The 15,143-nt window shown below is 40.4% G+C and overlaps 1 protein-coding gene across 1 annotated transcript in view; it reads right to left on the bottom strand.

The window, feature by feature from the left end:
• Positions 1 to 15,143, bottom strand: part of ITCH (itchy E3 ubiquitin protein ligase) — an 811,820-nt gene that overhangs the window by 597,258 nt on the left and 199,419 nt on the right. The window contains exon 2 of the mRNA XM_085619094.1: positions 11,688 to 11,778. Coding sequence (XP_085475220.1) covers positions 11,688 to 11,757 — 70 coding nt within the window. The 5' untranslated portion in view covers positions 11,758 to 11,778. The remainder of the gene's footprint in view (positions 1 to 11,687; positions 11,779 to 15,143) is intronic.

Here is a 15,143-nt window from a genome sequence, read left to right as displayed (position 1 = left end):
TTATTCTGTTGTTGAATGGGTAGTTGTGTGTGTAGACTTCGGAATCAGTGAGTGGGTATGTAGTAACTGGTATTGGTGTGTCTATGGTACTATGTACTTTACAGTGAGTGATGAAAGGTTATACTAGTGTAAGATGAGGTGTATCAGATTGTCACGTGGATGATGTATTCAGTGATGTCATTTGAGATGTCATAAGTGATGTCATCAGTGATGTCACTGACCATGCCATGAATGATGCAATATATGACATCAGCAGCAGTGCATTGCAGGCGCGTGAGTTATAGTTAGCAGAACTAACTATAAACGGATGAATTTCTATGGTTTTGCACAGTGAAATGGCCAGCTAACTATAACACCCCTGAAAACCTATGTTTTTCTTCAGTGAATTTATAAGGTTTTTTAAATGCTAATTTCTAACTATAACGTCACTGAAACCTATGGTTTTTCAGTGAATTTCAAAGGTTTTTTAAATGCTAATTTCTAACTATAACGTCTCTGAAACCTATGGTTTTTTTCAGTGAATTTCAAAGTTTTATTTTTTAAATGCTAATTTTAAAGTGTGATAGTAGTTATACCTATTTTTTGTACTGATTTTCTACAGTTTTTTTAACTGTTTATTCATAAATATTTTATTCATTAAATACCATTTTTCGGAAAATTGCAACAAAAAAAATGTAAAACATTGAAACTGAAATATTGATACATTTTTTGGTTTTCATTTTTTATTTTAATATATTTCTTTTTTTTTTTTTAAATTCCATTTTTTTTCGGAGCCGCGCACTCAAAGCGTACACATCACGGTGGGTGCGCGTATTCTAGCCGCCATTTAAAAAAAATAAAAAGTGGTGAAGGATTCGCGTACGGTGTGCGACGGCTGCGTGTTTTTCAGTTACATCATATACATTTAATATTACGTGATGTGCGCGATTGGTATGCGACCAGTCCGCGACTCCTGCTCCCGCGCATTCGCGACACATGCGCATTATGGTATGAGATGCTTGCGCGGTGGCGGTCCCGCTTGACGTCATATACATGCTGGGCGCGACTCCCGCAAAAAAAATGTATGTTCCCAAAATGATATGTATGTGTCTTTAATATACATATTAGGGCAAGAGAATATCTAAGAACCAGGTCAGCAGAGCTGCTGTAGAGCCAGAGAACCAGATCAGCAGAGCTGCTCTGTAGCCTAAGAATCAGGTCAGCAGAGCAGCTCTAGAGCCAGAGAAACCAGGTCAGCAGAGCTCCTTTAGAGCCAGAGAACCATGTCAGCAGAGCTGCTCTAGAGCCAGAGAACCATGTCAGCAGAGCTGCTCTAGAGCCAGAGAACCATGTCAGCAGAGCTGCTCTAGAGCCAGAGAACCATGTCAGCAGAACTGCTTTAGAGCCAGGTCAGCAGAGCTGCTCTGTAGCCTACGAACTAGGTCAGCAGAGCTGCTCTGTAGCCTACGAACTAGGTCAGCAGAGCTGCTCTGTAGCCTACGAAACTAGGTCAGCAGAGCTGCTCTGTAGCCTACGAACTAGGTCAGCAGAGCAGCTCTAGAACCAGAGAAACCAGGTCAGCAGAGCTGCTTTAGAGCCAGAGAACCAGGCCAGCCGAGCTGCTTTAGAGCCAGAGAACCAGGTCAGCCGAGCTGCTTTAGGTGACGCTCTCCACTCTCCACTACCCACGCTCTACTACCCACTCTCTACTACTCTCTATTACTCACTCTCTACTCTCTATTACTCATCCTCTACCTCTCTCTAACTCTCTCTCTACCCCTCTCTACACGCACACATATGCACATATATATGCATTTATATATATGTATGTGTATATATACATACATATATAAACCTATATATAATCTGCATATCTATATAAATACAAATATAAATGCATTCATACATATACATACACATATATGCATACATATGCAGGTTATGTACATGAAAGTTTGAAAAACACTAATAAAAGCAAAGCTTAATAGCCACCTAATTACAAACAGAATTGCTTTAACTTAAACGAGGGCGAGACCTATTGCATTTTCAATGCTTGTTTACTTTTGTTCCATCAAGAAGGCATTCAGATGTGTCACACATTTGCCATAAATTCTGAATGTTAGCACTCAAGTGCTCATTAGATCACTGTAGTAAAGCTATTGCTCACCAAGGAAGTCTGCTGCTGGGATTCAAAGAGCATGTTTCAGTCTGCATGTCAGAATGTTTTAATGAAATAGAAGAGTATTTGAGAAGTCAAAATGTGCACTAATTTTTCTTTCTGCAGCACTAATCTTAATTTCTATGGCAAAATGAACCCCCTCATTTTGTTCCTTTGCAAATTAAATGTTTTAAGTGTTACCACTTTATTCCAATCAAGATGGCTTCAGGTGTGCCATACTTTTGTCATAAGTAAGACTGTTAGCACTCTAGATGTTCTTTAGAACACTCTGGGAAGCTGCAGTAGAACACCAAGGAATCAACTGACAGTCTCTGCCCTTGTTGGATGTACATGTTTTACTGAGAATGTCAGACTTCATTCTCACATGACTGATAAAGATAATGTGAATTTACAGAAAATATGCTCTCAGTTTAGCTTATAGATCACCTTCCAAACCTCTGTGGGAAAAGCATGAGAAAATAGTTTGCTCTCAAACATGATTGATGGTATCCCAGCAGAAGGCTTTTTCACATGGTAAAATCACCTTAGAACACACCACAATTCCTAAAATGAGTATGGTACCATCAACAAATGATTTATAATGTAACTAAAGTCTTAAAACCTTCTATTTAACTGCAATGCTTTTTAATGAGGTGTTATCATGTATATTGGTCCCAAGATGGCTGCCATCACTTCTTGGATGAAGTGCTGACAGCCAATCAGATCAGATCAATCAGATCTCACAATGAGATGGTTAGGTTCCGCCCAGATATATCTATCTTTTTCCTTTAATATCTAAAAAACTACAGAACAGATTTAAGCAAAAGGCACAACTCTGAACCAAGGTCTACCTTTCTGCCAAATGTGGTGTAATTCCGTTCAGCAGTTCGGGCTGTAGCTGCGACTAACGGTCCCTATGGAAAATTGCATGGGGAAGACACGTTATGGGACACCCCTTTTTTCTCGGCCCCCGCTTTACAAATCACCCCGAGACTTTCAGGATAGGAGCGGACCACGAGTTTTGAAAATTTAGCAAAGATTCGTCAACCGGCGCTAAAGTCATTCCAAATAGAATGTTGTGGATTTCCTATGAATAATAGGTCCTAACTATAACTACCTACTGGCGACTGCCAGTAGGAGATATAAGAGATATATATATATATATACACACATCTCTCTCCAAAGGTGGTCACCACTCGGTAGTTATAGTTAGGATTGCTTTTCAAAAGATAAAGACCTTTTTGGACTGCTAATAACTTTGGCGCCATTTGAAAAATCTTCACAAAACGTTAAAACAAAAAAAAAAAAGCAAATTCACTTAAGCTCCTTCCAGGAAAGTTTCAGGATGATCCGTCGAGCAGGGGCCAAGAAAAAAGTGGGTCCCAAAAGCAATTTTCCCATGCATTTTCCATGGACTTCTTTACAAAGGGCTACAGCAAACACTACTGAAAGTAATTACTCCAAATTTGGCATGAAGCTAGATCTTGGTCCGCAGGGAAGATTGTGGAGTTCCATCTGGGTAGTGTGATGTGGTTGTATTTCCTCAAGCCCTAAAGCATTGCAGGATGCCCTTAAGGGGTTTGGTGCATTAGGCACTTAATAGCCTATTGCCATTACACAATTGATGGATAAGCCCGTGACATAGGCCAATGCTCATAGCCATGGCACAGCAATCCACTTCTGTACCCGTTACTCTTCCCTTGTCATGGATGCTTCTCCTGTCGTCACTAGTTTCATATTCTCATTGGCCTAGTAAGAGCAACCCCTTCAGCCCTTGCAAGCACAGGATTGCTTTCTTTTCATTTATTTTCCAGTTTGGACAGACCTGTTCAGCATGAACACATCAGCTGCCCTATTAAAAACCAGAGACGAGTGCCTGCCTCCCTTCAACAATCACGGAGCGGGAACCTTGGCTACACTGCTAAATCCGATTAGCACATCTTTCAGACACTAAGTGTGGTTATTGATCCTATCGCAGCACGTCGGGACGTGCATTATGTTTTGGCACTGCCACTTGTGGTAGTAAAATCACCAGAAACAAAAAGTCCTGATATAGCCATTATATTTAGAAATTTTCTTCACCGCAAATTGTGTATCGTTCAGCAATTCTCCCAAAAGTAAACAACTTCCCAGTGAAAAAGTAAGTTACAAGGCAATTTTAATCACCTCCTCAGTCAGTAAAATACATTTATTCAGAAAATAAAATTTTTCTATCACACATATAACATTCAATATATCAAAATCATCAGCAAGTTAAGCCATGCAATTCAGCAAGAAAGGAGTAAAATCCATCACACCCCCTTCTACACTCACTAACCTTGTACACTCACACAATTCCAATTCTGCACTGAACACACATCAATCGCTTATATCCTTGAGGGGTTACCTCTTATATATAATTGTTTTTTACTAAATGTAACACTGGTCCAAAGGATTGTACTATGTTTGAATGGCTATAAATCAATAAAAACAGATTTGGAAAAAAAAAAACACATCAATCGCCATGCTTGAGGCACTTTCACCCCGCACCCAGACACTTATCAACCTTCATTAATGCACCACTCACCTTGCACAAGAGCGCACACACACCATTGTCCCTGCACTCATACACTACTCCCACACCGCTTATTATTAATCTCATAGGCGAAACCAAATGCATTTACCAATGCTTGTTCTCTCTCGGTCTGCTGGGCCTCATAACACGGGTTCACAACTTTGAGGACCACAGGAGAGGGCAACAGCTGAGGGAGAATGAAATGATTTTGGCGCATTGTTGTGGGTCCCGCAGGGCCATAAGCAAATCACTGAGTCTTGGGCAGATGCCAACAATAATCATGCATCTGGCAGAGTTTATTAGAACAAAAGTCCTATGCAAGTTTTGTAAAGCTGTGCCACCTGGCCCTTATACTTTGTCTGTAAATCCCTGTGACCACCACCAGCAGCAGGCAAACTCAATAGTCATGCAAACTCCCTGAAGATCTTTGCTATGTTTTACATGTTGCATGTGCTAGAGTCGGTTAACATGGGTTACTCAGGGATATCTCTGTTATTAACGGGTGTAGTGACAGACAACTGTGGCAGGGTGATTCTATAGTCGGGAATAGGCCTTTTAATCTGGAATCCAAAAAAGAGATTGGCTAATGGCGCTCTATCCAGCAGTCCATTCCATTTTCACGTCTGGGACATGTATGAAGGGGGTCTGTTCTATGTCTGGGAGTACGTGGTTTACCAATGGACTGGTGAGTGCTGGCATTCGCTGAGACCCACATGTGTGTGTTGAATGAAATGGTGGTTTGCTTTTTACTGGGCTGGTGCTGTCTGCCTCAAACATCTCAGCTTAAATGTAAGCTCTCCCTGTCACGCTCTGTGAAATTTGTGTCCCTGGTAAGTTGGAACTGACCCAGGGTAGAATCTTTGCTGGATTGCTAACCTCCCTCCAGACTGGAAATAAGTCTAGGAACGCCTCTAAAGTAGCCATGCTGCTATGACCTGGCAAGAGGAGAAAAACAAATTCCTGTCAAGGAGTCACATTGCACTTAACAACAATATCAGAACAAGGCCCGAATTACGGGAAAAACCTGAATGAGAACAGCTTGAATGACTGACACGGACCCGAAGCCAAAAGATTAGCCTAGCCAGGCTGCCCAGAACAAATGCCAGGAGGACAGCTGTGTCAAGGAGTTGTGCCATCATCTTCACAGAGTGACATGGTTACCCATGCCTTCTTCGTCCTTGACCCACCTATGCCTGTAAGGTGACCCAGATAACCTCGCCTCAGGCCAAGAGGGATAACTAGACAACAAGACTTCACACTCATGGCATGTAATAATTGTTCTAGCCCTTACCGCTCAGAAGATAGATAAAATAGTTTATTATCAACTTGCTTTAGATGTGTTTGTGTTCTTTAACTGAATGGTCATGTGCAAAAAAGGAAAAGATTGAATATATATGCCGTGCAAAAGCACACATAGCTTACGTATTCTGGATAAACTAGAGATAAATAAACTCCTGAATTTCCTTCTATAAAATGCAGGCTTTTATAGCAAAATAAGCACAGCAGGCCAGGACACATGACTGGAATCCCCATTTCTAACCAACACACTCACACACCAGTTGGAACACAATACTCAAAAAATGGCCCCTTGAAGCAGTCCTGCATACTCTAGTCCATTCAATACATCAGCCATGGAAGTTCAAAACCGGGCCTCAAAACACTGGGCAGCCTTACCATGGGGACAGACGTCAATTCAAAAGTGTGTTCCTCTTGTAGAAGCTTTTCATCTTCTTTCTCACATACCTACTTTGCTGTCAAATTAAGAATTTTCAATGTACGGGTAACCTCTCTGATCTCATCTGTCTGGAAGAAAATATACTTTCTGAAGGACTGGGCAGTAAGGGCATATACAAAATATATAATTCATTGTTGAACACCTCCTCAGATAGTCTAGTGGAGTTAAAAGCTACTTGGGAGAATGATGTGGGAAGTTTGAATGAGGATGAGTGGACAGAGGCTAAGATGGCTGTCAGGTCTCTGACAAAATCCTCTCTGCTTTAAGTACTTCCACAGATATTATTATCCAAAACAACTATGGAAGATGGGTCAAGCACAAGATCCTCTATGTACACAATGTAGAATCTCCTGGGGCACATATTGTCATGTAATATGTGAATGACCAGTAACATCACAATATTAGCAAAAAACAGCACAAATAATTGGGGAAATGGTAGCTAAGATGATATGTTTTGAGCCCAAGATGATATACTGCGGCTCATGGATGAGTGGGGAGGACCATGTTGCATTAGAATATTGATTGGGATGGGTCTGTTAATCGCCAAAAGAAAATTTCTAAACACAGATGCTTTAATGGAGCTCCTCACAGTGGGTGGATGGATGTGAGGTTTGACTTTAGTGCCAAAACAAGGAACTGGTCCACACAGCGAGAGGTTGTCTCAAAGAGCACATCTAGATTTTGGATGCATGGTGGGAATACGCTCATAGGGATGGATATAGAAACGTAGGTGCCCAATTAGATTCATTTAAAAAAAGATCAAGATAATTTTATTTGAAAATCCTTTGGCTGTGACAAATCGTGCGATTCATACCCTGTATTGTATCATTAAGTCTGATATTTGAAAAAAGTAAACAAAATTTTAAAAAAGAATTCACCAGGTAATGGTATTCTAGAAATAAGTAAATAATACTTTCGGAAAATTTAAAATTGAAAACAAACCTAACACTGTTAGTCACTCATGGATATTGTTTCCTCTTCGTGTAACAGTCTCTCAAGTTGCCATTACATGCCATCTTCATTGACAGTTCAGACTAGAATTAGCACTTTATTTTTTTACATTACAACTAATGATTTGTATAGATTTCTTTTATGTACCAGTGGGTTCAGCCATTCTAATTATTGTTGTAAACAGCTGTAATAACTCATTATAAAGAATTTTTACCAAATTGTGATCTCAGTAGTAACACTGAAATAGTATTCCTCTAACTAAGCTTTTTAGTAAACTCCTTTGCTCCTAACAGTAACAAACGTGTCACGCCTCAGAACAATCTGGCATCTATCTTTTTATCACCTTGAATATTCACTGACATGATTTTAAATAAGTCTTTCACACAACTTCTATTACTCTTTCAAGAAATGTGAAATTATCTGACAAGAACTGTTTACAGATTTATATAAAGTAAGGGGAATTTGGTAGCCTTAGAAAGGGCTACCAAAAAACGATTACCCTCACAAAATGTGTGGCTTGGTCGTTCTGAAAGCAAATACCAAATTGGATTTAATGTTAATCTGATCAAAAGTATCACAGAATTTAAACTGTTTGAACAGCATGTCTAAAACCAACTTGTTTGACTATACCACAGCTATAGCTAATTAGCGTATATACGCAATGCAGTTACTATCTTAAACCAGGGGCTCAAACACAAAATCTATTTAGTAGAGCCTCTGACAGAAGAATGGCTGTATCAGTTGGTTTTATTCCAAAATTCAGAGCACAGTCTCCAAAGCAGGGAAACCTTTTGAAGAGGGCGGACTTCCTACATATTTGAAGGAAAGGAGGATTTTTGGTAGTCTGAAGGTTGATGAACAAGTGCTTTTCCAATAACCCGATGGAATCTGCTAAGAGGAGACAAATATCACATGAGATCTAGTTGGAAACGTTAGTAGAAGTTGGTCCTTGCCCAAGATGGTTAAGGAAAAAGGAGTGCCACACACTGAGTGTACTAAGAAACTAATGTTCCAAATTAAAAGAGAAAACAAGGTCTAGTGACCAAGTTGGTGACATTGTGACAAAACCTGCATCCTGACCTCCATTCAGTGCTTGACGAAAATGTGTACAGTTGTGGAAAGTCACTATCTCTCGATGCCTCAAAACATATGTGTATAATATCACGTAATCATGTAATTAAAACAAAAAAATCAGCAGTGTGCTGACTAATATTATCCCAATGAATGATTCCCCTGTCCGTCACTGTAGGAAAGTGCCCCTTCTTTGCATGGTTATCCCCCATTTTTGCATGACATCTGATGCAACACAACTTGATGTGCCCTCGGTCCCTTCCAATCAGATTCCCAAGGCCTGTGTTCTTTCCCAAAATTGTACCTTTGTGTCCATAATTGGCACATCCCTGGCCACAGGCAAACCCCTTGTAAAAGGTACAATGGGTACCAAGGGCATTGTAACCAAGGAAAGCCTATGAGGGCTGCAGCACCTATTGTGCCACCCTTTGAGGTCCTGCACCTTAACCCACACACTCTGCCACAGCAGGCTGTGTGTTTTGGTGCAGAGAAAAAGTGAAGAGTCGACATGGCACACAACCCTTCATGCCATGGCTGCAATCCACTGCCTAAGGCCTAGGTAAGTTGGGGGGCCCCAGTCCTAAGGTGAAGCATGAGCCCTGCACCCCTACAGTGTATAAGTCGATTCATAGCGTATTGTAAGTGTAGTAAAGCCATTAAGAGTATATGGTTTGGGAGTTGGTCACTAAACACTGGTAAGTTTGGAAGCAAACGTCTCAGCAGAATAAACCCACACTGATGCCAGTGGGGCAATTAATGTGAAATGCACTCAGAGGGCATCTTAGCGATAGCCGCTGAAAGCGGATCAGCCCTGGTGTGGTTACTGAATGGCTGGCCGCCATTGCCCCCACTAGACAGGTTTCTGAACCCCTGGGTAGAGGGCCTCTGCTCTCTGGGTCCAGAAACAAAGCCTATCCTAGGTGGAGGTGTCATGCCTCCTCCCCCAGGATGGGCTGCGCCCACAAAAGGTGAAGTTTCAAAGACCTGCCACCTTTGGACGCTGTCCCTGCCTTTTGCTGCCCCCAGCAACTGGCTCCCACGGGTTCTGACCCCCACTTGGGTGAGAGAATAAGCAGGAAATCAAAGTTAGGAAGCGAGGTGTGCCCACCATTGCCAACCCCACCCCTCATGTGAGTGAAGAGAGGCAAAGCACATATCTCAGTTCCCTCAATCTTGAAGATGAGGGGACTCAGCCAATTAGGAAGAGGCTCATGGCCCCTCATGCTTAAGACACCTCAGCCCTCGATGCCTTTCTGGCCTACGGTGGCCCCACCAACAGTGTCCAAGCATCCTCCCAGATTCCCTATTGCCTTTTCAGTCGTTGGTAGCTTCCAAGAAGTCTTCCCAACTGAGCTTGCAGTTTCCCGAAACCGACAGTCTCCACTGAGAAGCCCAGGAACCGCGACATCCGCTTTACCTCCTGCGCCCGACCGCCTTGGTGCCACCGGCGGTGCAGTTCTTGTAATGGTCATTGGCCCATGCAGTGCAGACCGCAACCTTAGTAGCTTTGCTCCCACACCCAAGTGGCCCACTTACCAGCAGACCCCCACCAATATCCCTTAGCTCGTTGACTATCTTTGGGCCCCTGCACTCTGCACACGGCCGCCTGAGTGCCGCTGGTGGTGCAACTAGAGTGTCCACTTGGACCTTGGGAAACCTTGGTCCTAGACCCACAACATCAACATTGTAAGTCCAATACTTACCTCTGAGTTTGATAACCATTTTACCTACCACAGGGACACATAGTATGAGATTTTGGGTCTAGAAAGTGTTCTATGTAGAACTGTCAATGTATGGGGAAAGTGAACACTACTGTAACGTAATCCGAAAGTAACCAAAGAGTATTTACTGTGTAATGGCAAGTATTCTAAAAAGTGATGTCAACCTGTAACTGTTACAATCACAAGAACAACTGCATTTCTTTGAACAGTCGTGCATTTGAAAGTATTTATTACCTACCTGTACCAAGTCCTGCTTGGATTTATAAATAAACCATAAGTATACCTTTTTTTTATATACTTACCTAACTGGTCTGGGTTCTGTCTCGGTGTGTGTGACATCAGCCTCAATTGAGTGAATACAATAAATGCTTGATACACCCTCCTGATAAGCCTAACTGCTCGACCGCACTACCACAAATAGATCTGTTAGTGAGTATCTAATTTAGATTCTGCTATATCTCTGGGGATCTACTGGACTCTGGGCACACTATACCTTACTTTGGTATAGTATATGCAGTGCCAGCTTCCTACTATCATAACTTCGATTCTTTAAATGTGTTCCTATTGCACTCCACAAAGCATTTTGCCTTATGTATAACACCACGTGATTCAGATGCTTTTGTGCATTACATATGGTCTCTTAAGCACTCAACTGTTCCCCGCCCTGGAGTTAGGTTTCCATAAAAATAAATACCGAATAAACAAAATATGCTATCATTCCTGCCTGGCTACATGCTTAAAAGGTGAATTGTCTTTGCTCTGTCATACTATATTATGTTGACTGCAACGAAATTAAAGAACCAAAACTTAAATTTGTCCTAACTTAATTATAACACAGTTTATTACGTTTCTCAAGTTCATAATAATTAATATAATACAATTTATCATTTATAGTGTGCGCACATAAATTAAAGCGCCCAATGGTTTACAAATGAACTCGACAACATTCATTTTTTTCAACTTCTGAAAGACCAATTGCTGAGTCTGCCCTTCTTGATTTCAAACCTATATCCTTTAGATGGCTTGACGTCAGATCACTGGCTCATTCTAAATAACAAGGGCAGACATTTGGAATTTACAACAGGCGAGTAGCAAATGGATTTTCCCAACGTAATTTTCAAAGTGAATTCAGTTATGTAATGGGAAACATGAATGCTCTGTTTCACAAACTCTTTTGTGCAATCAGAAAAGCTCTCAATGGTCAATTAAGTTGCAGTTTTCAATGGCGTTTCTGCTTGTTTGATATCTGGGAATGAAGGTACACTTCTCACTACTGTTTGAGTTTCCATATTTTAAAAATAAACAAGGTCAAGCAGATTCACTGACCGCATTCATAAAGCAAGCATAATCCCTGCGGGTTTATGGTGCATACACAAGTCTGCACGCCAAGATGGGCCTCTACGTTCTACATTTCTGGGTAACTTCCGTACATGCTTTGTATTGTCATACTTTTCCATGTGACTAGGAGAACATAATGCTTACACGTATAATCTTCGCAAAGACGCTAGGACCACTCACCTGTGACTTGGAGCTGCGACTTCATTGTCAATCCATTAACACCTCCAGGTCTTGACCAACTGCCCTCCATATCACGGGCTGGGTTACAACCCTAACAAAAAAGAAAAATATTTTTTCTTTTACATAGGAAATACATATATGTTTTTTTCGTGACCGAGCATTCCAGTTTATTCTACAATGTCCTTCCACAAACCAAAGAGGTGAACAAATGAATTAGCTAGATGCAAATCTGATTTCATGCTACAGACTACGCAGTTAAAAAATGAAATTCAGCATTCTCTTGTAATAGAAGCAAAATCAACTTCTTAAATAGATGTTTAGTTAGTGGAGTACATGTATGGCCTGTAATACAGCTCCAACACTCTTAGCCCACTGTTCCTAGACAGAACATCTTTAGTGCTCAACTACTCTCATGCACTGCCTGACATGTCCAGATATTTAGTCTGTAGCCTGGGTCCTGCTGTCTAGCCCCTGGATGGCACCCGTACGTGGCTGACTGGCACCCCATAAGAGCTCCTGCAACAGCGTTCTGTGCAGGAATCCCAGGCTAGCCTCGAAAAAGCAGGTTAGGAAGCACAAAACAAAAGGACTTCATCAGTGATTATTCTATTCAATCCAGTCAGGATTCACTCACTTTGCACAATACAATATGGCAATTATACGGAGACTTCTCCAGTACCAAGTAACAACCCACAGAAAACAGAAACTCAGGAAGGTTTGTCCCTTAGCAACGCCTCAACCTCGGTTTATACATTTAAACACAGACACCGCAACTCAGGACCAGTGATAATTGAAGTTTATGGGATTATTAAAGATCACCTTTTGCCGCAATGCAGCCAAAATAGAGCCAAATGGTGATTTCAGCAGTCTGCAATTGTGTGGCTTGATATCAGTGGAAATAATCTCAACTGTCTACTTTGTGTGCTAGCACGATTATTAATCAGGTCATGTGTCCGAGGATTCTCTGCAACAACCATATTGATTTTTATTTTTAAACATGAAGAGGGACCAGTGGATCCAACAGAGGAAAAATTCCCTTTCTAAAGCCAGAATAGCATCTTTAAAGTGAGTGCAAATAAGTTGTTGTCTCATTTTGGTTCTGTATGACCTAGATTCACAGCTTGATGATGGTGTACTTAATGAAGGCTACAAAAAAAGTGTTTGACAGGGGGTAGCAGAGAGGCACCAGATGAGTTGATTATCCATTCAAGCCTGGAAAACTTTATTTCAATTTTCAACCAACAGGTAGAACAGGTACATTTTTGAAAATCTAAAAAAGGGTATTGGACATAATCATGAGATGAGGTCAATTTATGTTTATATTAACATTCACAACCTAAACGCTTCTTGTACAATTGCATACACATACATATATACCTTACACACACCGTTTAGTATTCTGAATTTTGATATGGTCAACAAAGAAAGGTAAACAGAACAGGGAAACAGTAACAAGCAAAGAAATGTATGCTGCAAAACTACAGCACAGAGCTAAAATTAGAAAAGGGTGTCAGACACAAACTTTCTTTATTCAGGTTAAACCTATCACTCCAAACACTGCATTGACTCAAACAATATTCGCATCCGACATTAGTACAATACATTTCCGTGAATCTGACCTGCTGGTTACCCACTATCTGTAATATAATATCTGATATTGATGCCAAAAATACTACAATTCAACAATGACTGCTCTCTATATGTGCGCATGGAGTTAGTGACAGCTTATACAAATCAGTGTACATAAAATGGCTTAAAACTACACTCAATTCTAAGAGTACAGGATCAAGCTAAGGTTTCAAAATCAATTCTTCAACAAAGAGAACCATTTGATGAACAAAACAGAGTTCTCTTTTACACTAAATGTTTATCTTCTTTTTTTTATGAGACATAAGATTATATAGTGAGTGTACTCTCCACACTAATGATAAAAGTAATTAGCTCTGTCACTTGTTCTCACTACTTTATTTTTTGGACATGCCAGGACAGATGAGTAATGACACCTGCATCTCTCAAAGATCTGGGTCATTTCTCCGATGAGACCGAAACAACTCTTTTAAAATAGGCATGACTATGATAAAGTACATTACATAGTGTCATTTTACCTCCGGTAGCGATCCCAGCTGAACTACTGTCTATATATCGTCTCCAGATGATTATTTACAAGCTCCCTTTGTTTTATTCATTCACCTTTACCAGAGATTGGCTAACTTTCATAAATGTTTTGTAAGGGAGTTCTTCTTAGTGCAGGAGCCCGTTCAAAAAGATTTTGCAAGTCACAAATTAATCTTAATCTTGTTTATATTTTAAAACAGTGTATAGTTGCATATAATTAAATATATCTAAGTAGCTCATTTGATGGTAAACTACAGGTATTAAGCTAAATTCTTCAGTTATGCACTGGGCACACTGCCCAGACCTAGAGTTCACCTATTTACCCTATGTCTCTTAGTCTAGATTATGTATGATCTGTAATAATGAAACACAATCAATATAAGATTTTCTAAATTACTTTCTTGTCTAAGACACTGAAATATTAGCATATAAAAGAAAGCAATTTTACTTTGCACTTAGCCAACTATTTCTTTTGGTGCTGGTCACCCATTAACAACATTTAAGGTCCAGTCACTGAATGGAAAAGTTGTATAATCCTGATGGGCTAGAAAGGCTACCACATTGGTTATTTCATTGTTTTTCTGGAGATCTTTATTGAGAAGGTTGAATTTTGTGTTGAGTGCGTTGGTGCAACATATTAATGCAAGAAATCAATTTTATTATTTTTATAATGCGCCCAAGTAGAAAAGGGAACTTAAGAGTGCACAATGAGAGAGGAGAGATCACAGCTAGTAAAAAGCCTCTTGGCGGACAAGATGACTGTTGAGCTGTGTGCAAACAAATCTAATGTTAGGTGCCATGGAAGGGAATGCCAAAGGAATGTCCTGTTGTGTTCCTAAAAAGATATGTGAGCGTATGCAGTAACATAGTGTGGTCTTTCTACACAAGATGTAAAAGTACGCACCACCAGTAAGAGCTTAGATCACTTTTTTGGCTTTTTGTGTGACAAGAAACTTGTTGAGGTTTTTATGGGCCCTATTCTTTTCACTTTGGGGAAACTGCATGAGTGAAAATCCATGTGGGGTACTGTCTTTGGAACCAGTGCTACGATTTTAAGGAGCATAAGCGTCTGACTCTCCAGTTGTGGGCTGGTTCCTCATCTTACACCCCATGTGACTTCAATAATGTCTGATTCTACTGTCGAACTCTGAGCTGCAGCCCTCCAATGAAACAATGACACCTTTACTTGATTAACATTGTCAATGTGACGGTATACTGAGAAACTTAATTAACAAGTAGTGCTCAAATTGTATTTAACTACTGAAGATTTTTAAATGATTCATGTGAAGATTAATGTTGCAATTGTAAAATGATAAATCCATATAGGGATATATTATATAT

The sequence above is a fragment of the Triturus cristatus genome, chromosome 7 (assembly GCF_964204655.1).
Source record: "Triturus cristatus chromosome 7, aTriCri1.1, whole genome shotgun sequence".
Classification (NCBI taxonomy): Eukaryota; Metazoa; Chordata; class Amphibia; order Caudata; family Salamandridae; genus Triturus; species Triturus cristatus.
The sequence above is the reverse complement of the archived record's forward strand: the minus strand, read 5'-3'. Positions and strand labels throughout refer to the sequence as shown.